General features: G+C 57.3%; 1 protein-coding gene across 1 annotated transcript; it reads right to left on the bottom strand.

The window, feature by feature from the left end:
• Window positions 1-7,620: 7,620 nt before the first annotated feature.
• On the bottom strand, window positions 7,621-24,467 carry LOC116272453 (low-density lipoprotein receptor-related protein 5-like). Its single transcript, XM_031661216.1, has 3 exons — window positions 24,197-24,467; window positions 11,238-11,634; window positions 7,621-8,520 (listed from the first exon to the last, which is right to left on the bottom strand). The coding sequence occupies exons 1-3, from the start codon at window positions 24,411-24,413 to the stop codon at window positions 8,139-8,141; spliced, it is 996 nt and encodes a 331-aa protein (XP_031517076.1). The 5' UTR covers window positions 24,414-24,467; the 3' UTR covers window positions 7,621-8,138.
• Between the last annotated feature and the right edge of the window lie 459 nt (window positions 24,468-24,926).

The raw sequence follows: 24,926 nt of genomic DNA on the forward strand, positions 1-24,926 counted from the left end.
CTTGTTTTTCAGGAAATGAAACTAGACCAAGAGGCTATGTCTGAGGACAATGAGATGGTCCAGCCAGAGGCCACCAAAGGGTACAAGCCCTGTCCTCTCCGAGCTGTCAGCTTCTGTCCCGTTCCCACGGTGAGCACAGGAGGCGCGTACCCCCCGACCAGGACACCAAGGAATGTGCCGGCCGCCGGCTGCTGGGTAGGAGGGAAAGACGGGAGATCCCGAAGCAGCCCACCCCAGCTGTGCTCTGAGGGGCTGTGCTCGGAGGGGCTGGGCTCGGAGGGGCTGTGCTCTGAGGGGCTGTGCTCGGAGGGGCTGTGCTCTGAGGGGCTGTGCTCGGAGGGGCTGGGCTCGGAGGGGCTGGGCTCGGAGGGGCTGGGCTCTGAGGGGCAGGGCTCTGAGGGGCTGTGCTGGGAGGGGCTGTGCTCGGAGGGGCTGGGCTCGGAGGGGCTGGGCTCGGAGGGGCTGGGCTCCGAGGGGCTGTGCCCGAGGGGCAGGCTCGGAGGGGGCAGGGTTCTGGAGGGGCTGGGCTCGGGAGGGGAATGGAGGGGGGCTGGGTGGAGTGGGGCTGGGCTCGGAGGGGTGGGGCTGTACCGGGGCTGTACCGGATGCTATGGGCCTGAGGGGGGTCAGCCCGGAGGGCTGTGCCCGGAGGCAGGGCCCGGAGGGGGTCAACCGGAGGGCTGGGCCTGAGGGGCAGGCTCGGAGGGGCAGGGCTCTGGAGGGGGCTGTGCTCTGAGGGGGCTGTGCCTGAGGTGTGGCTCTGGAGGGGGCTGTGCTCTGGAGGGGTAATGGAGGGGCTGAAGGGGAGTGGGCTGTGTGGGCTGAAATGGAGGGGCGGGCTGTGCTCGGAGGGGCAGGGCTCTGAGGGGCTGTGCTCTGAGGGGCAGGGCTCGGAGGGGCAGGGCTCTGAGGGGCAGGGCTGCCGCCGTCCTACAGGCTGACTCTGGACAGTCGCCTGCTGTGCAATGTTTCTATGAAGAACCCTGCGTTTCCTCTGACTCGCTTGTGCGAACAGACATGAGCCCAAGACCCACCCTCTGCAGCACGTGTTTACAGGGAGAGTTCTGTTGTCTGAGGGAAGAAGCATCCCACTCTGTCAAACGCAAAACCCAAAAGTAAACGGCAACAGTTATCTTGCTTCATGTAATAAAAAAAGATCTTATACACACACGCGTGCGCGTGCAAACACACACACACACACACACACACACACACACGGCTCTGCAGTGCCAAAGCCCAGGGGTGCAGCCTCTCCCCAGATCCCTGGGAGCACAGTGCAGCCAACAGACCCTGTCCCATCACTCCTGCTGTCAGTGATGTCACCTCCACCCACTTAGCAAAAGTCAGGGGTGCCTGTCAAAGGGCACGAGGTTTGGGGGTCACTCCTGACCCAGACCTGGTACGTCCCGAGTCCCCATCAGGGGTCAGCATGGAGACCCCAACTCAAGCTGGACCTCAGAGGGTCTCTGCTTTGGGAAACCAGGCCGGCTCACAGACAAGCAAAATGATAATGATGATGGTGATGATGACGATGGCGATGGGAACTTGGGCAAGCGAGCGCACAAACCGTGGAGGGGCGTGGAAGGGCCACAGCTTCCAGCTTCCTGGCACGGACCAGGTGTCGCCATTTGGAAAGAGGATCTTCCCTGGGCGGCCAAGGAGGCAGGTTGTCCGCACCAGGGCATACGGCTGGAGTGACCCAGGCTTCCAGGGGAGAGGGCCGGGGGCAGCTGGACACACAGGGCTGGGGTTTGAGAAAGGGCTGGGCTGTCCCTGGCTCAGCATGAGGGCACGGCCAGCGGGTGGGAAGAGCGGCACTGGAGCGTGAGCCTCAGAGACCCGCAGAGATGCCAGACCCTGCCACTTCCACACACAGTCGTGTCTTGTGGCACAGGATATAGAAGCCGTGGCAGGGCAGAGGGGAGAAGGGCAGGGCAGAGGGCAGACGCTCCCAGCCAGGCCTTCCCCTGGCTGAGCCCAGGTGGGTGGGGAGGCAAGAACGTGAGGGCTTGGTCCTGAGGGGACACGCTGGAGGCTCACAGGAGAAGCTGAGTGTGGCTGCAAGTGTCCCAGGGGCCAGAACTTCCAACCTCCGGGGCTCTAGACTCAGGAAGAGGGCTAAGGAGGTGTCCCAGGGGCAAAGCCAGCACAACACTGGAAGTCCTAGCCTAGGAAGTTGGAAAAACGGTGAGAAGAGGCAGCTATGGGAAGCAGAAGGGAGGTAGGGCCGCATCCAGGGGACCTCAGCCCACAAGCACTCGGGCCTCACATACGATGGCGCAGGACCCGAATGCGGCTCCAAGCAACCTGCAGGTGTCAGGACTGCCCTGGGTGGGCCCTAGCAGGTGAGGAGGACGCCCAGGACTGGAGCCACCGCCACTCCCAGCTGTCACTGATGAGGGCAACAGCTGGTCGCAGGATGGGGCTAAAACCCCTGCATGTGTCAGTCAGGCTGCTGGGGCGGCCTGGAAGCTGACTCCCAGGACAGCTGTCACAGACAAGACCAGCAGAGGGGCCTCCCAGACCCACCCGCCGTCTCTGCTCCACTCTGTAAATGTGATGTGGCGTCTCTAATGCCATCCACATGAAACCTCATTTCATAGACCTTTGTTCTTCTCCCAGTTCATCAAGGGATCAGCCACAGCTGCCCATGAAGTCCTCTCATGCACCGGGAGCTGAAAACCTGGAGCCTGATCGTCTGCTCAAAGGCAGGGCCCGGCTAGCCCCCGGAGAAAGCGCATTCCTTCCAGCGCCCAGCTCCACAGAGACCAGCTGCGCACGCCACTGCGTGGAATTGAATCCTCTCTCCCGCCGCTCTCCAGCAAAGGTGAGCGGCCAAACACGTCCAGGGCTGGTGTGGGCTCCTCAGGACCTGGGCTGGCCATGTGGCTGCCTCCTGACACAGTATCTTAGAAATGTTCGCATTGTGGCCAGGCGCGGTGGCTCACGCCTGTAATCCCAGCACTCTGGGAGGCCGAGACGGGCGGATCACGAGGTCAGGAGATCGAGACCATCCCGGCTAACACGGTGAAACCCCGTCTCTTCTAAAAAATACAAAAAACTAGCCGGGCGAGGTGGCGGCACCTGTAGTCCCAGCTACTCGGGAGGCTGAGGCAGGAGAATGGCGTGAACCCGGGGGGTGGAGCTTGCAGTGAGCTGAGATCCGGCCACTGCACTCCAGCCCGGGCGGCAGAGCGAGACTCCGTCTCAAAAAAAAAAAAAAAAAAAAAAAAAAGAAATGTTCGCATTGTTCCAAATGTGTCTCCTTCCTGGCCCCATTTATACCTCCCCCAGCGATCCCTTCCACCTGGAGTGCAACTGCACCCTCAGGGAGCCTTGGCTCCTTACACCTCAGCTGTTCCTGGAGCCCCCAGAAGCTACCACAACCCCAGCAGCAGCCACTGTCCCCGCCATGGCCTGGGACGCAGATGGCACACACTGCATGCTCAGTGGGTGTTTGCTGAATGAGCCCGTAGGCCCGAGACCCTCATGTGAGACGGGGGTCCACAGCAGGAACACTAGCACATCCACCCCTGAACAAAGTGCCAGGAGGGTTTGCTCCTGGCGCTGGGCAAGGACCTGAGAAGCGGCCGTGACTCGCAGAAGCCTGCGGACACACCCAGGGGCGGTGCCCACTTGCAGGAGGAAAAGACGCACCAAACTCCAGCAGAAAACACAGAACTAGCGTCTCCATGGGCACATCCGAGGTGTCCCAGAGCAGGAGGAGCTGCTGGCGGGAACCTCGAGGCTAAGTCAGCTCTGGATGAGCAGGTGGATGGCAGGGCGGATCTCAGCATCCACCTGCACATTCTCAGAGAGTGTGCCACCAGGACCACAGCGGGCAAAGAAAGGGACCCTTGATAAGGCAGTCTGAGAAGGCTTAAGCAATGTATCCCCCTCTTAGAAACAGCCTGTGTAACCATATGAAGGGCCCTGAGAAGGCCGGCAGTAAAGTACCCCAACAGTCCCCAAGTTCCAGCCACCAAAGACACCCGTGCCCCGCGTCATCACTCCTCATCCTTCAGTATCTCTCCTTAGGCCCCCAGTGATGAGCTCCAAATCGTCAAGGAATGAGCTTCCAGTGCGTAACCGCAGGGTGGCCTGCTCCACAACCTCCCTTCTGCTACTATGACACCCCTACTTTAATTCCTCGGTTGGTCTTTTTTTTTTTTTTTTTGAGACGAAGTCTCACTCTGTAGCCCAGGCTGGAGTGCAGTGGCGCAATCTCAGCTTACTGCAACCTCCGCCTTCCGGGTTCACGCCATTCTCCTGCCTCAGCCTCCCGAGTAGCTGGGATTATAGGCGCCCGCCGCCACGCTCGGCTAATTTTTATATTTTTGGTAGAGACGGGGTTACACCATGTTGGCCAGGCTCCTCTCGAACCCCTGACCTCAGGTGATCTGCCCACTTCAGCCTCCCAAAGTGCTGGGATTACAGGTGTGAGCCAGCGCACATGGCTGAATATTTTTTTAAATGGAAAAGAAGCGTTGGTGAGGAGGTAAAGTCAGAACCCTCACACACTGCCGGTGGGGATACAGAACAGCACAGCCACTATTGACAACAGTATAGTCCGGGCGCAGTGGCTCACGCCTGTAATCCCAGCACTTTGGGAGGCTGAGGTGGGTGGATCACGAGGTCAGGAGATCAAGACCATCCCGGCCAACATGGTGAAACCCCGTCTCTACTAAAAAAAATACAAAAAATTAGCCGGGCGAAGTGGCGGGAGTCTGTAGTCCCAGTTACTCGGGAGGCTGAGGCAGGAGAATGGCGTGAACCTGGGAGGCGGAGCTTGCAGTGAGCGGAGATCGTGCCACTGCACTCCAGCCTGGGCGACAGAGCGAGACTCTGTCTCGAAAAAAAAAAAAAATGGTTCCTCAGTCAAACCTAACATTACCATAGGACTCAGCAATCCTACCCCTACGCATATACCCAAATAATTCACAACAGGTGTTCAAACAAAAACTTGCATTCAAATGTTCACAGCAGCATTATTCATAGTAGACAAAAGGTGGAAACCACTGCCTACCGCCCAAAAAATGGACAAACAAAATGTGCTCTGGCCATACAATGGGATGTCATCCAGACACAACAAGGAAGGAACTTTTTTTTTTTTAAGAAAGGGTCGGGCCGGGCGCGGTGGCTCAAGCCTGTAATCCCAGCACTTTGGGAGGCCGAGACGGGCGGATCACGAGGTCAGGAGATCGAGACCATCCTGGCTAACACGGTGAAACCCCGTCTCTACTAAAAAAATACAAAAAACTAGCCGGGCGAGGTGGCGGGCGCCTGTAGTCCCAGCTACTCGGGAGGCTGAGGCAGGAGAATGGCGTAAACCCGGGAGGCGGAGCTTGCAGTGAGCTGAGATCCGGCCACTGCACTCCAGCCTGGGCAACAGAGCGAGACTCCGTCTCACAAAAAAAAAAAAAAAAAAAAAAAAAAAAAAGAAAGGGTCTTGCTCTGCTGCCCAGGCTGGAGTGCAGTGTTGCGATCACAGCTCACTGCAGCCTGGACCTCCTGTCTTAAGCAATCCTCCCAACTCAGCCTCCCAGGTAGCCGGGACCACAAGTGCCCACCACCATGTTCAGCTAACTTTAAAAATTTTTTTGTAGATGGGGTCTTGCTATGCTGGCCAGGCTGGTCTCAAACTCCAGGCCTCAAGTGATCCTCCTGCCTTGGCCTCCCAGAGTGTTAGGATTACAGGCCTAACCCACTGCACCCAGTCAGGAATGAGGTTCTGATAATGTGCAACAATGTGGAGATGAATCTTGAAAACACGATGCTACGGAAAGAAGCCACACACAGGGGCCACATATCGCAGGATTCTAGTCACACAAAATGTCCAGAAGAAGCGAATCCCCAGAGACAGACAGTAGATTAGTGGCTGACAGACGCTAAGAGTGAGGGGAGAATGGGTGTGAGTGCTGACCGACATGGGATTTCCTTCAGGGGAGACGAAAGTGTTCTAGAAGTAGACAGAAACAGAGATTGTCCTCATACTAAATGCCCCTGAATTGTTCACTTTTAAAAACGTTGTTATTTATTTATTTTTTCAAGAAAGAGTCTTGCTCTGTCGCCCACACTGGAGTGCAGTGGCATGATCTCGGATCACTGCAACCTCTGCCTCCCGGGTTCAAGCGATTCCCCTGCCTCAGCCTCCCAAGTAACTGGGACTACAGGCACCTGCCACCATGCCTAGCTAATTTTTGTAGTTTTAGTAGAGATGGGGTTTCACCATGTTGGCCAGGCTGGTCTCGAACTCCTGACCTCAGGTGATCTGCCCACCTCAGCCTCCCAAAGTACTGGGATTACAAGTGTGAGCCACTGCGCCCAGCCTGAACTGTTCACTTTAAAATGGTTAAAATCATCAATTTTGTGCTACGTTTATTTTACCACAATAAAGAAAATCATTGAGCTGGGAGTGACAGCTCATGCCTGTCATCCAGCACTTTGGGAGGCTGAGGCAGGTAGATCGTTTGTGCCTCAGGAGTTTGAGATCAGCTTGGGCACCATGGCGAAACCCCATCTCTACAAAAAAAAAAATACACAAAAACTATCTGGGTGTGGTGGTGTGTGTCTGTAGTCCCAGCTACTCAGAGGCTGAGGCAGGAGGATCACCTGAGCCCAGGGAGATGGAGGCTGCAGTGAGCTGTGATCACGCCACTGCACTCCAGCCTGGGCAAGTGAGCGAGACCCTGTCTCAAGAAAACCACTGCTGTGACCGTACACAGAACAGCGCCGGTCACAGGTCCGGTGTGCCACACACAGTACACGGAACAACGCCAGTCACGGGCCCAGTGTGCCACAGTACACGGAACAGCGCCGGTCACGGGCCCAGTGTGCCACAGACATGTGAGTCCCTGACCTGCTCCCACAGGTAGAGGGGATGAGTGAAGGCAAATCATCTTCAGCAGCCTGGAAACACGGGCCTTGCCAAAAACAAAACATTTACAAGGAGCTCCAGCAGGCCACACCTGCAGCTGCTAGGGTTTTCGTGGGAGGGGCGTCCACTCAGCCTCCCCCATCCCTGGGTTCCCCACCCTGAGGGTGCTGATGCTCCTCCTGCTAAGAAGCAGGGTCTGAAATCCCACAACACAGACACACACTCGTGTTCTCCATCCCGCCCTGCCCTGCAAGCTGCCTGGTTCGGGCCTCCCCTGGGAGCCCTGAGGAGAGCAAAGGTGACCCCAATGGTGACGTCAACAAGGACTGATGCGGCTCAGGAAAATCCTTCAGAAGTTGCTGGAAACAAAGGGAGGCGTCCACCCCGAGGAGAGGCAGCAATGTCACCTCAATGGATGACAATGGTGTGACATGTAACTAACATATCACTGGCACTGAGAGCACCTCAAAAAAATGCTCAACAGAGGCCGGGCATGGTGGCTCACGCCTGTTATCCCAGCACTCGGGAGGCCGAGGCGGGTGGATCACTTGAGGCTAGGAGTTCGAGACCAGCCTGGCCGACACGGTGAAACCCCGTCTCTACTAAAAATACAAAAATTAGCCAGGCGTGGTGGCGGGCGCCTGTAATCCCAGCTACTTAGGAGGCTGAGGCAGGAGAATCGCTAGAACCCGGAAGGCGGAGGTTGCAGTGAGCCGAGATCATGCCATTGCACTCCAGCCTGGGTAACAACAACAATAAAGACAACAAAAACAAACAATCAAACAAAACAAACAAACAAAAAGCTCAATAGAGGCTCCACAGGTGAGCAAAAAGCAAGCTGCCAAAGCACGCCCACTGGACAAGGTCACTGAAACCCGACCACGGTGGCAGGGCGAGGCTGCACCCAGCACAGGGACAACAGACATCCATGGAAGACCAAAACTGTCTTCAACTGCTTGGGAACGAATCACCAAACTCAGGCCAGCGGCTGCCTCTGGCTTCAACAACACCCATGTTTTATGTCTTAAGTGGGGTGGTAGATGTGTGATTAATTCTTGTCTTAATTTTGTACTGTGAAATAGTGTAAGGCTCACACTAAGTGGCAAAAGCAGTGCAGAGGATTCCTGTGTCCCCTTTGCCTGGGCTGGCCTCAAACTCTTGTGTTCCAGCGATCCTCCCATCTCAGTCTCCAAGTAGCTGTGACTACAGGCGCCCAGCCCAATGATAACATCTTAACGTAACCACAGGACATTGTGTAGCGCTACCCCCTCAAGGCGTTTTTGTCAGAAAGCATTGTAACTATTTTTTCAAGCATTCCATTTGGCCAAATAGCAGAGCACAGGCACCCATCAGTGCCTCGCCAATACGTATGTCTGGCTGCAGGGGGTGGCCGGACCTGGCCTCTCAGGAGCCCAGGGACAGCTGGGCAGGGCCAGGCCTCTTGGATCAAACATGTCCACGGGAGCCTCACCTCAATCTTGTCTGTCTTGGCGTCTCCCCAGTAGAGCTTCCCCTCCTGCAGGTCCAGGGCCAGGCCGTTGGGCCACCCAAGGGAGGCATTGACCAGCACACGCCGCTCCTGCCCGTCCAGATTGGCACACTCGATTTTAGGGTTCTCTCCCCAGTCTGTCCAGTACATGAGGCTGGAAAAGAAGCAGAAGTCCATGTCTCCATGCGTCCGTCTGGTCTCTGCGGCATCCCCAGTGCCAAGAGCAAGGCCTGTCCCCGAGTTGGTCCCCATCACATGGCTAAATGTTGGTGTCAGTAAATATCGGCATTGGTAAATGTCTGCATCGGTAAATGTCGGATGTCGGCGCTGGGAAATTTGGTGTCGGTAAATGTCAGTGTTGGTAAATGTCGGTGTCAGTAGATGTAGGTGTCGGTAAACGTGAGTGTCGGTAAATGTCGGTGTCGGTAAATGTCGGTGTCAGTAAATGGTGTCGTAGATGTCGGTGTCAGTAAATGTGAGTGTCGGTAAACATCAGCATCGGTAAATGTTGGCATTGGTAAGCGTGTTGGTAGATGCTGGCGTTGGTAAATGTCGGTGTCAGTAAATGTCAGCGTTGGTCAATGTCGGTGTTTATAAATGTTGGTGTTGGTAGATGCTGGTGTCAGTAAGTGCTGGAGGACTGAGCATGCCAGGGGCAAGCCCAGTGATCAGAGCCTCTGGAGGGTCCCCTGGGACAGGGATGCCCACTGCCACCCTGCGCAGGTTTCACCGCACCAGCCCTTGGACTCTCAGGAGCCAGGAGCTCATCTCCCATTCCGAAGGTCAGTGGACAGAAACGACCCTGCCCAGGGTCTGGGACAGCCTCACGTCTGACTGGTGGACTGGAGGGGAGGAGCTGAGCACCCAGAGGAGGAAGGGGCAGAGCGGAACCTCCTGCACATAGCTGAAGGGCTCCCCTGTGCAACGGACAGGTGACTTGTTCCCTGGGGCCCCCCAAGGAGGGAACCCAGATCCTGGGGTGGTAGCTCAGGGGTGGAGATTCTGGGGTCCCAGGTCACAGCCTCTGCTTTGGCTGTGTCTGACCCAGCCGGCCAGCCCCTCTGCCTCCTGTTTCCAGCTCGGTGCCTCTCCCTGGACCCCACAACCTTACACGTCAGACTGCCAAGCCCATATCCCTGGGATCCTCAGACTCATGAAACCAGGGCTAGGAGGGACCTTGGCATCGGCTTCCCCATCCCTTCCTCTTTCACAGATGGGGACACCGAGGCCCATGGAGGCAGTGACCTGACCAAGCTCCTGACCTCAGGGCCAGGTTCCCTTCACTGTGGCTGGCAACCAGTTTTTGTGCCTCCTCCTGCTAAAGCCCCAGGGGGCCCCACTTCCTACCCTCATTCGCCCTCGTCGGGACACAACCCAGCCCTTCAGCCACTGACATGGAGCAGCCCTCGCCCACATGCTGCCGTGCCCCAGGGTCCACAGAGGGCTGCTCGAGCCCTGCCCGCTGCCTGCTGTGCTCCCGCTGCCTGCTGTGCTCCGGCTGCCTGCTGTGCTCCCGCTGCCTGCTGTGCTCCCGCTGCCTGCTGTGCTCCCGCTGCCTGCTGCCTGACATGCTGGCTTCTAGACACCAGTCCACTTGCAGGAAAAGCTCCCTGGCCAGCACGCTCGCAACCCCCAGGGCCAGGCCACGAGCACAGGCTCCACAGCCTGCAAATCCTCTGCCTGCCACTGCCCGATGGGCACCCTGGGCAAGTTCCTTCACCTTCTGAGCTTCAGGTCCCAGGGCCATGAGCCTGGAAACACAGCTGGCTCCCACTAAGTGCTCCATGGAAGGAAGCACTGCTACTGACCTCCCAGCTCCTCTGGGATGTCCCATCGGCACCCCCAGCTCCAGTGCGCCTCCTCCATCAGGGTTTTCCCGTTCAGTGTTCCGGGTTATGAACTCCCGGGAAGGCCCCTGGCTACTACCCTTTGAGCCGCTGGGGCGGGTCTCAGAAAGGCTCCCCTACCGACCGACAAGCTCTCTGCTTTCACAGACTTCTATGCTACAGAGCTGGAGCCACGCTGCCAGGCCCAGCCCCACACCTGCCACCTCCTGCTGTGTGACCCTGGGCAAGTCCCTGAGCCTCCCTGGGCTTCAGTGTCCTCAACTGTACAACTGTACCTACCCCCCTGAATGAAAAGACTGACGATGTGCAAAGTGTTAAAAGAGGCCTGGCTTGACCGGGCATGGTGGCTCACGCCTGTAATCCCAGCACTTTGGGAGGCTGAGGCAGGTGGGTCACCTGAGGTCAGGAGTTTGAGACCAGACTGGCCAACATGGTGAAACCCCGTCTCTACCAAAAATACAAAAATTAGCTGAGCACAGTGGCAGGCGCCTGTAATCCTAGCTACTCAGGAGGCTGAGGCAGGAGAATCACTTGAGCCCAGCAGGCAGAGGTTGCAGTGAGCTGAGATCACGCCACTGCACTCCAGCCTGGATGACAGAGTGAGACTCCATCTCAAAAAAAAAAAAGAGGCCTGGCCTGTATTGTGGTCAGTGTCACAGAGGCTGCCCTTACTGTCACTACTGTCATCCTGGAAATCACCCAGGTGGACCGTTCCATTCTACAGATGAGGAAACTAAAGCTGGGGAACAAAGAGCTCACTCCAGGTCTCCAGGGCTTTCTATGCATGGACCCAGCAGCAGCACTGGACCACTGGGGTGCTTGTTAGAAACCCAAGTCCTCAGCCCCGCCCTGGAGCTCCTGAATCACCACTTTGGGCGGGGGGCCCAGCTGCCAGTGTTTTAACAAGCTCTCCTCCGGGTTCTGATGCAAGACAATGCTCCAGAATGACGGGTCCCGGTCAATCTCCCTCTCGCCTGTGCTTGGCCTGGCCCAGGCTCCAGGCCCCAGTCCCCGCCCGTCTTACCCCATCACGGGGTGCAGTGCAATGGCTCGGGGCTCGTCCAGGTCCTCTGATACCAGGATCTTGCGGGAGGTGCCGTTAAGGCGTGTCACCTCGATGCGGTCCGTGCCCGTGTCGGTCCAGTAGAGGTTTCGGGCCACCCAGTCAACTGCGATGCCATCGGGGTCATTGATCTCGGTGTTGACCAGCGTCTGCGCCCCAGACCCATCCAGGTACGCCCTGCGGATGGCCCGCACCTCGTCATCCGTCCAGTAGACGTAGCCCTCCAGCGGGTCGTAGTCGATGGCAATGGCATGCCGGATGTCATCCACCTGCAGCACAATGTCGGTGAAGTCCGGCGTGTCCAGCGAGATCCTCCGTAGGTCTGTCCGCCGGGCCAGCAGCAGCACCTCCTCGGCTCCTGTGGAGACAGGTGCAGTGGGGTCAGGGGTCAAGGGCCTGCAGCAGGCACAAGACTAGGCCTGGGGTGGGCCGGGCAAGGGAAGACTCAGCCAGGCCCCCAGGGCTCTCCTTGCAAAGGCTGGTGATATTAGGTGACACGCACCCAGCCCATGCTACATGGTCACTCGTTCATCCTCATGACAGCTCTGGGAGGCTGGCACTGTTTGTTTCCTTACTTTACAGATGAGAAAACTGAGGCACAGAGAGGTTATGCACCCAGCTGAGAGCCACACAGCCAGGCCATCGGGCTTCAACCACTGGGTGGGAGCTGCCTCACAGTCCCCCTTGTCTCCTCCCAGCCCCTCTCCTGGCCACAAACCAGCCCCAACCACAAATCCCGCCGGGTACGACCTGCTGGCCATGCTGCTCAGCATGCCCACCTTGCAGGGCAGACCCACTTGTGGGCCACGCTGCTCAGTGTCCCTAGCATGCCCATCTTGCAGGGCAGACCCGCCTGTGGGCCACACTGCTCAGTGTCCCCAGCGTGCCCGCCTTGCAGGGCAGACCCGCCTGTGGGCCACACTGCTCAGTGTCCCCAGCGTGCCCGCCTTGCAGGGCTCACCCTTCTTCCCCAGCTCGATGCCACTTCATCTCTCCCTCCCCTCCACCACCCGAGGGCAGCTTCAAGCCCCAGGATCACACCAGGGGCTCCTAGGCAGGACCAGATGCACCTGTCAAGTGAATCACCCTCTTTACTCATTGCCCAGATGCTCCCGGGCCACCGAGATGAAGGGAAAGCCTGGTTCTGAGGCCTGAGACCTGGAGGCACTGTCAGGAACACCAAGAGTTAACACAGTTTCGTGACCACTTGACACACCAGGCAACACAGGAGCGAGACGAGAAACATCTCCGGGGCATGCGTTCTGGTCACGGCTCGACCCAGGGCCCTGGCTCCTTGCAGGGGGCTCCACCGTGGCCTCCACACAGCTGGGCCATCGGAACATAGCGATGACCCCCAGTAACTCAGACCTGGTTTCTAAATAGGGTCCCACAGAGAACAGCCAAAGCACTATCCGTGCACTTCCAACTAAGTTTCAGAACCACGCCACGAAACACCCACCCCACAGCCACCTGGGCCTCTGCTGCACCCCGGGGCCAGGCCTGCTGCTGGCGGAGCAGCTTGAGGTCAAGCCCCTCCATGGCACGGGTGGGCAGGGTTCAGAGTGGCACTTAGGCAGGTGGATGAGAGGAGAACCTGGTCCTCTCAGGATGTCCCTGCAGACAGGCTGGACACAGCTGGGGACAGGAGGATGCTCAGGTGATTCTGGTCTCAAAGAAAAGCCCCCACTCTGGCTGAGGGCAGGATTTGCCAGCCCTCAAGATTTGCATGTGTGAAATCCCCAAGGAAAGTTCTTTCTGCTCCGGGCATCTGTGCCCTGCCTAACTCACCAGCGTGGCCTGACAGCATATGACCGGCATGAGAGAAGCTCAACTCAGACTCCCTCGGGGACCACAGCAACACTCCAAGAGCATCTGAGCAGCATGGCCCAGGGATCAGCTGTGGACGGGGTCCTGCCACTCAGGCCCAGCGGCATGCAAACCCAAGGATCCCTCACCACCCACTCCACAGGATGCATGGAGACCCCCCGACCTTTCAGCCATGGCCCTCCAGTGGGATTCTCAGTTTGCAGGTCGGGCGGATTACAAGATTCTCTTCTGAACCCCCGTGGCCCACCCTCCACATGCTTCTGACCCCCATGGCCCGAGGCTCCACACACAGCAGCGCCAGCATTTCTGATTGTGTCCTAGGACCCCCGGTTGGGATTTATCAGAGCTTCCTGCAGAAATTACAAGTGGAGACCCATGCACACTGGGGCCCCCAGGGTGCCCTATCATCCCGACACAGATCCTGCCAATGCTGCTGGGGTCAGGATGTGGCTCCCTCCCCGAGTTAGGGCATCATCTACTCATTTGTTCCAAACCTTTCTGGTCTCAAGGATGCAGAGCCAAGAAGGTCAGGGTCAGAGACCCCTCCCAGTGTCCTGTGGCCACGACCCTGCACAAGGGCCCGGGTCACAATCTGAAAAGGGGCTCGAGGCTAAACCAGCCCAGAGCCTCCCTCATGCCCTTGCCCCTAGACCTGGCCCTGCAGCCAACTGCCAGGTCTCTCGAGTGCCCTGCCAGGCTGCAGCCTTCAAACAACAGATGGTCCCCTGCGCCCAGGCTCTGGCTCTTGCCAGGAGGAATGCAGAGACTGTTCCAGCCGTCCAACGTTTCGAGGAAGGACAGGAGCCCCTCCTGACTCCTGCTCCAAGCCCCGGAATGTATAATCTGATTCCACCACTAGAGGGCGCCCAGGTGATGGTGACAGCGACACAGGCCCAGGGCTGGGGAAACTGAGGCAGGCAGGCTGGGGACAGTGAGGTGGAGGCAGCACTTGGAAGGTACCCTAAATGCCCAGCTACAATGTAAATATCTGAGAGCCAAATTCAGATCTGGTCAGAGGCATCTGATTCGGTGTATATTGGTAGGGGGAGGGGGAATCTCTCAATTTCAGTAAATTTTCTCTCCCTAGGCTCCACTCCCAAAATGTTCTGTTGACAATGGACCTGTCCTTCAAGGCCCAGGTCACATGGCACCGCCACCTCCTCAGGGAAGCCATTCCTCCCCACACCCCAGTGGATGGCCGCCCCGCACCCCCAGTCTACCCCATGACGAGGGCACCGCCCCCACTGGCTCACTGGGGTCCTGGCGCAAGCCCCCTGCTCTCCACGGCCCCCAGCACAGCCCGACGCCCACAGCGGCACTACATCCAGGCGATGAGCAGGGAGAATCTGAGACCGAAACCTCTGGGGACTTGGCAGTGTCCGAGTCCCTGTCTAGCTATAACTTGGAGGGGACCAGAGACTCCACTTCATGGAGACAGCTGGGAGAGAGGCAGGACCCAACCCATTTGCTTGAAGCTCTGAGTGAGCTGTGACCAGCACAGAGGTGACCCTGGTGGTGGTGGGGACTCTGTCCAGCTAGGCCAGCAGGGAGCAGCTGCAGAGAGAGCGCTAGCAGCCTGGGCTCTGCCAGATGCCTGCCAAGGCTGGTGCCCACAGCTGGCCTCCAGGAGGTTCTGTGTGTAGAGAGGTCCGAGCAGCAGCCATGGCCACGGGGAAGCAGACCTGGGGTTGGGAGGGGCAGGTGCAGGGGACTGTGCCGGGCTATAAAGAAGAGAGGCCAACTCCTTCCCTGGGACCAGCTACAGAGCCTAGGTAGGAGTTTATTTAAACACCAAGGAAGTAAATTGTTTAGAAACTAACAGTTTGGCCAAATGGTTTTCTCTGGGGTTGTTTAAACAAATAGCCAGCCCCACAACGTTGCCTGAGAGTGAAACCTTCCCCGCACCCGAGCCTCCTCCAGGCGGGCTCCTGACCTCTCCCCTTCCTCCCGGCACGCAGGCAGGAGAGGACGACATCCCTTCCGTGAGGCCAAGCTCAGGGCAGGAGCTTGGGGCAAGGGCCAGGCAGGGCACAGCTTCCTAGTAGGCAGCCTGGTCCTCAAAACAAAAAAGTAGTCCCAAGAGATGGCCCGATGTCATGGACATGTCCAGCTCAGCACCATCCATCCCTGCTCACCTCTGTCCCTGACCACATGGACATGCAGGACCTGCGAGGGGCTGCTGTGACACACTGCCGCCAACCAGGTGGCTTCTAACATCAGAAATGTACCCCCCCACCGCCCCCACCAAGGCACGCACCCCCAACGTCAAAAGTCAAGCTGTCTGCAGCGACAGACTCCCTCTGAAGACTCCAGGGGAGGATCCTTCCTGGCCTCTCCCAGCTTCTGGTGTTGCAGGAAATACTTGGAGTTCCTTGGCTCGTGGCCTCCATCACACTAAGCCCTGCTCTGCCTCCACGCAGCCTTCACCCCTGAGTGTCAGTGTCTGCTCTCCTGCTCTCATGAGGACACCAGCACCGTGGATAGAGGCCCCCTACTCCAGGGTGACCTCATCCTTGCTTGATTACATCTGCCAAGACCCTGTTTCCAAGCTAGGTCACATACACAGGTTCCTGGGGTTAGACCTTCAGCATATCTCCTTGAGGGACACAATTCAGCGTACCCAGCGGTGAGCAGACGGTAATAGGAGCGCTTCAGCGGAAGGCCAGAGGCAAGTGTGCCAGGCAGAGGGGATGGCCTGGGCCACTGCAGGGAGGCCGGACAAAGGGTGGCCCAAACCTGTCGCCAGGGCTGATCTGAGTGTGGAGGCCTGGCACCCACTAGCGTTGGCGTTGCCCCGCCCGCTACAGCTCTCTTCTGAGGCCCCACTGCGTGCAGGACACGCCCCACTGCGTCCAGCTCTGACCCAGCCCTGTCCTCCAGGAAGCCTCATGCAAACAGCCCGCCGTGCGTGCAGCAGATCCCAACCACAAAAGCAAACAGACTGCCACTCTCACACAAAAACCGGGAAGGAAACGCGCTCAAATGTCAACAGTGGTTATCGTCGGACGGGTCCTATCCTTCCTTCGAGCTGTCGGACAGAGGTCAGCAAGCACTCTGGGAAGGGCCAGAGAGCAAATATTTTCGGTGCTGCGGCCTGCACGGTCTCCTTCCCACCTCCTCAGCTCTGCCGCAGCTGTGGGAAGGCAGTCTGCCTCAGTCCACACAGCTGGGAGCAAACAAAACTTCATTTATGGACACTGAAATGTGAGTTTCATGTCATTTCCCCATGTCCCAAAACATTATTCTCCCGATTTTCTTCTCAACCATGTAAATATGTAAAAAGCATTCCGAGCTCACAGCCTGTTCCAACTGGCCCCTCGGCCAAATGACCCTCATTCAAGAAGCGTGTGTGACTTTGTTTTTGAGATGGAGCTTCACTCTTATTGCCCAGGCTGGAGTGCAGTGGCGCGATCTCGGCTCACTGCAACCTCTGCCTCCCAAGTCAAGCAATTCTCCTGCCTCAGCCTCCCGAGCAGCTGGGATTACAGGTGCCCGCCACCACACCTGGCTAATTTTTTGTAGTTTTAGTAGAGGCGGGGTTTCACCATGTTGGCCAGGCTGGTTTCGAACTCCTGACCTCAAGTGATCTGCCTGCCTCTGCCTCCCAATGTGCTAGGATTACAGGCGTGAGCCACCACGCCCAACCATGTGTGACTTTTATAATATCAGAGAGAAAATTACAATGGGGGAAGGAGGGCAGGTGGGGAAAAGGGGAAGAGGAGAGCGGGAGGAAGGAACTCTCTGTACTTGTCCCTTGATTTTTCTGTAAACTTAAAAGCGCTCTAAAAAAATGACGTCTATTAAGGTTGCTTAAAAAATTAAAAGGCGGCCGGGCGCGGTGGCTCACGCCTGTAATCCCAGCACTTTGGGAGGCCGAGGCGGGTGGATCACAAGGTCAGGAGATCGAGACCACAGTGAAACCCCGTCTCTACTAAAAATACAAAAAATTAGCCGGGCGCGCTGGTGGGCGCCTGTAGTCCCAGCTACTCAGGAGGCTGAGGCAGGAGAATGGCGTGAACCCGGGAGGCGGAGCTTGCAGTGAGCCGAGATCGCGCCACTGCACTCCAGCCTGGGCGACAGCGCGAGACTCCGTCTCAAAAAAAAAAAAAAAAAAAATTAAAAGGCATAGAAGTCAATAGGGACAACACCAAAACCTGAGCAATAAATGAGCAAAGACTATAAACACAAATTAACGGGAAAAAGAGCAGTCAGTAAACGTGGAAAACAGTAACTTCTCAGTCATCTGCAAATAGAAGGGAGCCGCCCAGAGTTGCTGGTGAGGTGGAAAGGCTTGTTGGACATTTAAGTGGGGGCATCTCCCGCTTCCAGAAGGGCTGTAGAGCACCGCAGGCTTCCTGGTCAGCAGCCTGGGAGCCGCTGACCCCAGCACTTCCTCTCTAAGAACACAGGCGGAAGCGGCAGTTGGAACGCATGGAGATTCATGCATCCAGACACCACCATGGCTGCATTAGGACAGCAAGACTCAAGGCCAAGAACCTGGAGACAACCAAAACGTCCCCAAATATTTTTGAATAAAATTTACTTATTTTATCTAAACAAGGGCATTCAACGTGATGGGTGATGACACAGGCACAAAACAGCATGCTCTGGAGAAGAGTTAATGAGGTAGGAATTTGCACGAACGACAAATGAAAAAATATCAGACACATTACACACAGTTTGAATGAATCTCCTAAAACTCAATTTATATATTTATTTTATTAATTAATTAATTTTTTTTTTTTTTTTTTTTTTTTGAGACAGAGTCTCGCTCTGTTGCCAGGCTGGAGTGCAGTGGCGTGATCTTGACTCACTGCAACCTCTGCCTCCTGGGTTCAAGCGATTCTCCTGCTTCAGCCTCCTGAGTAGCTGGGATTACAGGCACCCACCACCACACCTGGCTAATTTTTTATTTTTAGTAGAGATGGAGTTTTGCCATGTTGGCCAGGCTGGTCTTGAACTCCCAACCTTGAGTGATCCACACCCCGCCTCCAGCCTCCCAAAGTGCTGGAATTACAGGCGTGAGCCACTGCATCTGACCCTAAAAGTCGATTTTGATACGTAAACAGAAAAAAAGTGCACAAGACACATAGACACAGCTAACTCTGGGTGGCAAAATTATGGGTAATATCTATTTTCTTCACTATTTTTTATAATGTTTTCCTTGCTACAGTGAATGTATAAAGGTTATTTCATACGAGGAAAGAAAAAAGCCTCTGAAATACGGGTGAATGGGTTTATCCTTAGAGGCTCTCCGTCTCCAAGGGAGATGGGTCGGGATGCTGGGGACCAGGCCCTCTTCCTGGGGCAATGTGGGGGAACGAGCCACCTACCCCGCCACCAAATTGCCTCGGGGTGTGGGTACTGACACCCCAGGCTCATTCGGTTTCCAGGGTCTGAGATGTGCTGATTGACGGGAAGAATGACAGGATATGAGTGGGATGGGGCGAAATAAGCCACCTGCAGCCCCAGGAACTATCTGGCCAGCACATGGTCATCCAGTGGCCTGAGCCACCCCCGCCAGAGCCAGAAGGAGACCCTGCCAACAGGTCCCCAGTGTGCAAGAACTCAGAAGGTCATCACAGTTAATACCCTCCACGCCCCAATGTGGGAAAATAGTTTTTTTTCACAACAAACAAGATAATTTTTGTTATTTTGGCAAAAAGAGGCAGGGCAGCCCCGGACACCTCCATCCCACCTCATCACCCAGCCGCAGGGCCCCAGCCATCCCTGCAGACAGAGTGGATGACACAACCTTCCTGCACCAAACCAAGTGCAGCTCCCAGGCCACAGGCCACCCAGGAAAGGTCCAGTGCCCCCCGGAGGCTCCCACCGCAGGCCTGCCGCCACAGCCGGCACCACCCCAGGACAGCTCTGTTCTCCCAGCTTCTTTTCACACAGGCGGCACAAAACTGAGATCCGGGGAAAGCTGAGAATCAGCCTCTGCTGCCCGGATGCCCAACCCCAGCTCTGCTCCCAGCTCCAGGGCCTCCTTCTCAGGGGCCCTTACGGGAGGCAGAGGGCTTTAGCCATCTCCTGGGCCTGGGGCACGTGGGGTAAACAGGGTCACAGTGCAGGCCACTGTCCACTCTGCAGATCCCAAGGCCATAAACAGCCTGGCCGCAGTGGCTTTCCAGCTGGCAGGAGGCCAGATTATTTTTGGTTTTTAGCAATTGATTAAGTTTCTCCGCTGCCCCCAGGGGTAAGGGGTGGGGCAAATGCTGCGACCACAGCCCAGCACCTTGACCCGGGAACCTGCGCCAAGTGACCACAGGGTCACTTTTGACAGAGCACAAGGGAAGTGGCTGGGCCCGATGCTGGCTCTGCTGGAACCTGAGGCCGGCTGCTGTCACCTGCACGGTGCCTGGGGTCTTCCAGCGAGCGCGGAGAGGCTGTGGCCCACCAGGAGCAGCCGGCAGACACCCTGGCCTGCAGTCAGCGGCTCCATCTGCTCAGCTCTAAAACAGGGAAGTCGCTGCTCTGCCTAGGGTCAGGGCAGCCAGAGCACCAAGTCAGAGATGGCCTTGGGAAGGGGCCTGCAGGCGGGTCCCCTCCTCCCCATCCCCTGGTGCCAGCCAGCACCTCCTGTGGCCCCCCACTGCCTGCCTCTGCCTCCACGCCCCACCACAACCTCAGGCCCACAGCTGCGTGGCCACTCCCAGGCAGGCAGTGCCATCCGATGGGCTGTGTGTCTGCTCCCTCCGCAGACAGACCTGACTCTGGCTCCCAGCCCCATCTTGTCACTGAATGACCCTGAGTGAGCAACGTGACCTGCTTCGCACATGTCAGACTCAAGGGGAAATGGGCCCCAGCGAGGTGGGACATGCCCGAGGCCAGGCCCCAGCGAGGTGGGATATGCCCGAGGCCAGGCCCCAGCGAGGTGGGATATGCCTGAGGCCAGGCTCCAGGACACAGACCCTCCTTGTGGGTGGTGGTGGTGTTTTTGAGAGAGAGTCTTGCTCTGCCGCCCAGGCTGGAGTACAGTGGTGTGATCTTGGCTCACTGCAACCTCTGTCTCTCAGATTCAAGCAATTCTCCTGCCTCAGCCTCCCAAGTAGTTGGGACTACAGGCGCCTGCTACCACACCCAGCTAATTTTTGTATTTTTAGTAGGGACGGGATTTCACCATGTTGGCCAGGCTGGTCTCGAACTCCTGACCTCAGGTGATCCACCCACCTCAGCCTCCCAAAGTGCTGGGATGACAGGCGTGAGTGACCACGCCAGCCCTCCCTGTGTTATTAAACACTTGCAGCCCCTTGCTGGGGACCCTGGTGAGGGAACACAGCCTCACAAGCGAAATGTGGCATCGTTGGGCAAATGAAGCCTGGGCAGCCCTCTCATCTTTGCCTAAAACTGAAGAATTTAGGGGCGTGGATGTATAAAACAGTTGGTGACTTAAATGAAAAAGGCCACATTCCCCCCATTAGGCAGGAGGCTCTACTCTTTAAAAGCCAGCACAGGGTGCCTTTCTGAACCCAGGCACACAGTAGGTGTTCAATGAACAGCAGGGGTCACTTGTACTGCCAACGACACCCTGTCTGTGGCCCCTGCAGCTGGCTCCAGCCTGAAGCACAGCTGCGCCCCTCTGCAAGGCCACCCCACTGTACCTGGAAACTCTGTGGAGGTGGCCTTGGGGACCGGTCAGGATGCCCAGGCCCAGATCCCATCTGTGCCCTTCCTCCATAGACCTCAGCGAGTTCTCAGCACTGCGTGCCTCAGGCCCATTTAAGAAGTAGGGCTGGCCAGGCATGGTGACTCACGCCTGTAATCCCAGCACTTTGGGAGGCCAAGGTGGGTGGATCACGAGATGGTCAGGAGATCGAGACCATCCTGGCTAATACGGTGAAACCCTGTCTGTACTAAAAATAGAAAAAATTAGCCGGGCGTGATGGCACACACCTATAGTCCCAGCTACTCAGGACACTAAGGCAGGAGAATCGCTTGAGCTCAGGAGGCAGAGGTTGCAGTGAGCCGAGATCACACCACTGCACCCCAGCCTGGGTGACAGAGTAAGACTCTATCTCGAAAAAAAAAAAAAAAAAAAAAAGCAGCAGCGCCGGCCACGAATGACACCTCACACAGGAGGCGTGCCCAGGTATAGAACTCAGGACCATGACAGCTGCACTAGTCCCCAAGAAACATTACTTCCGTCACCCACTCCGCCTCAGTGGTAGTGGCCAAAATAACGGATTAGAATGGAACCATGTGACAATACCACTGCCCCGAGTGATGGAAGACAGCTGACTATCAGTAGTCCACGCGGCCCCATCTAACACAAGTGCAGGGCGCTCTACAATTTATAAATCCTTTCCCAGACACCGTCCTTTCGACACTCCCAGGTCAGCAAGGCGCACGGGGCCTGCATTTCACAGCCACACAGCAGAGGGCTGAGGCTGGAACTCAGATGTTCTGATTTCTATTCAATCACGTCCCCAGAGTTGGCACGGAGACGGGGGGCTTCTCTTGACAAAGTCGGAAAGTCATTGCTAGCTCCACTGAAGACCAAAGAACCTCAGCTCTTAAACACTCTTGAAGGTGTTACTGAACTCTCCCAGCCTGTTTCCTGGGTCCTGGTGTTGGTCCCGTGGGACACAGGAAGAGGAAGAAGCCAGCTCTGCTCTAGGGAGTGCACCTGCCACACTCTCAGAGGGCTGGGCGTGGGCAGAGGAGCCATGTGCAGGAGCGGGGTCTGGATGGAGGGGTGCTGTGGCAGGGGGCAGGGGAAGGGTGCTCCGGGTGGCGGGCACAGCACGAGCAGGGGCAGGGAGGTCCACACTCGGATGTGCGCAGGGAGAGGCAAACCATGCATTTCCATTGCAATAGGCAGTAAAACGTAGAAAAACAGAGTGGGGGCCAGGAAGGGAGTCGGAGACTTCTAGTGTCTCTCTGCAGGTGAGTGGCGGCCGAGGTGTCAGCTCAGCACACCTGACACCTGACAGGGGCCCGGGGCTGTGTCTTCTATCACTGACCTCAGGGCACACGGAACTAGGCAGGGAGGGCAGAGGCACAGGGCACGGTCAGTGAAACCAAACAAGGAGTCATCATCAAATGCAGAAAGGGCAAGGAGTGCCCACAGCCACACAGGGGCTTTGTCTGTGCAACATGGGGGTCCCACCAGGGCCTGCACCCTGCAAGCACAAAACTCGCCTCTGAAGATAAAGGGAAGCTGCTGGAGTTGCGGAGGTGGTCTGGGGTCAGCACAGAGCTGGGCTTATGCTGCAGTCACAAGGGGGACACGGAAGAGGCTGCAGGGTACAAAACCAGTGGCCGGAGTGACCACAGTCTAACTCTGAGCCTGTGGAAAGGGCGCCCACAGAGTTCACCCACCCAAGAGGTGCCATTCACCTGTGCCCCCGCCCCACAGTGACAGCGTTCTCTAGGAATATGGTGCGCCCCTCTCCTCTTGCATCAGCCCTGAAAGTGAGTATTCAGGCCAAAAAGCAGAAAAGCACAGCTGCGTGGTTCTATTTCCATTTAGTTCTGGAACAGGCAACGCTAATCCACAGTGATAGAAGTCAGGAGAGTGGTGGAGGGGGCGAGGGTTGAGGACAGCAAAGGGGCACCGGGAGCTTTCCCAGTGGCGGAAATGTTCTCGTCTGGACCGGGTAGCAGTCATGCAGACATACGCAGCTGTCAAAGTTAATCCAAATGTACACGTTAAAATGTGTGCGTTTTATTGCCTGCAAGTTATACCTCAATTAAAAAAATAAAGTTAGCACTCAGGCTTCTTCCACAACTTCCTGAACCGTGCGAGCTGATTTTCTTGCTATTAAAAATTCACGGTCCATGGCTGAGAACAGCAGCTGCCTTCTGTTTGCAAAGTCAACGCCAATCACCGCCCGGCAGCGGCAGACTCGGCCCCTCAGGACCTCCTTTCTTTTTTCCCTTTGACCTACTTCCCTGATAAGTGACAGGACAGCCAGACTCTGGGAACAAACGCCCGTTATTCGGCCCCGAGCTGAGCGGGCCCTGCTCCCTGGGCTAATCCGCCCGGACAGACGGATGGACGTGAGGGGCTTTGCCGTCGGCTCCAGCTGTCAGTCTGCCTGTCAGACTCCACAGTGGCCCCCTCTGTTCCTCCCGCCGCCCCCACTCCATCCCTGACTTCTTTTTGTTTCCTGTCTCTGACAGACGAACATCTGTTAAAACTCTGTCTGGGTGAGCTGTGGCCGGCAGCCCGCAAATCCCCAAGCCGCACCCCAGCCTCATCTGGGCGCTGCCGGGAGCCCTGCCTGGCCACCCTCTGGACACGGCCCCGAGAGCCGCCGGCCTGGGCATGTGTGACCCGAGTGGCAGGGCGCACGCCGCTAAGCCCACTGCCCAAAGGCCCCCAAGCAGGAGGCATGTGCGGGCGACGAAAGTCAAAGCAACAGGGGCACGTTCCACAGAGGATGGGGCTAGAGGGGTGGCCGTGAGGGACAGCAGCTTCCAAGGACGGTGGTGGCAACTCCCAAATAAGGCCCCACTCCTGCTGTTTTTAGCTCATTCCACATAATTGGAAAAACATGGCAGAAACCAAAGCCAGCTGCTGCCTCGGTCCCGGGGCTGTGTGGAGGGGGTGGGGAGGCCGGGAGGCCCAGGCTCTGCACTCCACTGCCAGGGAGGAGAGTAACTCTGAGCTGCAGAGAGCAGAATCGCAGCCGCCGTGGTCCCACAGAGCTGGGTGGCAGAGGGCTGCTCGCAGGACATACCTGCCCTGTCTCATGGGGGTCACTTCAGGAGGGGCGAGGGAGCCAGGACACAGACAGCCCAGGGCCGGCGGTCACCCTGCAGCTCAGAGGCCACGCAAACAGTGCTGCCCTGAAGGCACACAGCAGTGCAGGGACTCCCCCCCCACGCATCCTCACCTCTTGGAGGCTGCCTGTGTGCCCCTGGGAACGCTGCTCCCCGTCCTTTGGGGTCCTGGCGTGACCACCCTCTCAGCCCCTTCCTTGGGGAAGGCATCCGACTCCCCCCACCCGGGTGGCTTTCCTTTACTCAAAATCAGGAAAAAGCAGAATTCAAGACATCACAGAAATATCTTTGCCTGTAACTCCATGAAAGATAAACGGTCAGACAACCTGGAGGGAGTCCTAGGGACCCTCGAGTCTCACCTGAGGCTCTGGCTTCAAACCCCGAGATGTTTCCGGCCGTGCCAGCGCTGCCCCCCACAACCTGCCACACACGGCCCTCCCTGGGGAACTCGCAGATCTGGCCCCACCTGACCACCCCGTTCCTTCTCGTGGGCTGGGTGGTTTGGGGTGGGGCCGGGGACTCCAGATGTGTCATAAGAGTCTGAGTGTTTCTGACACGGCCAGGCCCTGCCCCCATGCTGGCCTTCGCCCCACAGGAAAGGGAGCCACATGCCTGGAGCGCCCAGCACACCCCACTCTGTCCTCCCCAGGTTGCCCGCCAGCCATGTGAGCCGTTCTCCCCATTGCCCCTTCACCCCTCCTCAGCTCCCCTGGCAGCACCCAGCCTTGGAGGCGACTTCTGATTACAACCTCCGAAGGAGGACTCACTCCCTCGGCACTGACCCAGACGGCCTGCATCATTGCGCTGCTCAGCACGACCCACACAGCCTTCCTCCAAACCCCATGGATGGGGGAGTATAATCACCCCCTTTCTACCAATGGAGAAACTGAAGCTCAGAGAGGCTAAGTCACCTTCCTAAGGTCCCAATACGATGACAAAAAATAGAAAGCTGGCCCGCAAGTGGAACTAGGTGCTCCAAGTCCCGGGTCTGCCTGACACCGCACCTCCTCGCCACCACAGTCCCGGGTCTGCCTGACGCCGCACCTCCTCGCCACTACGATCCCGGGTCTGCCTGACACCACACCTCCT

Source organism: Papio anubis, unplaced genomic scaffold (assembly GCF_008728515.1).
Source record: "Papio anubis isolate 15944 unplaced genomic scaffold, Panubis1.0 scaffold1072, whole genome shotgun sequence".
Lineage (NCBI taxonomy): Eukaryota > Metazoa > Chordata > Mammalia > Primates > Cercopithecidae > Papio > Papio anubis.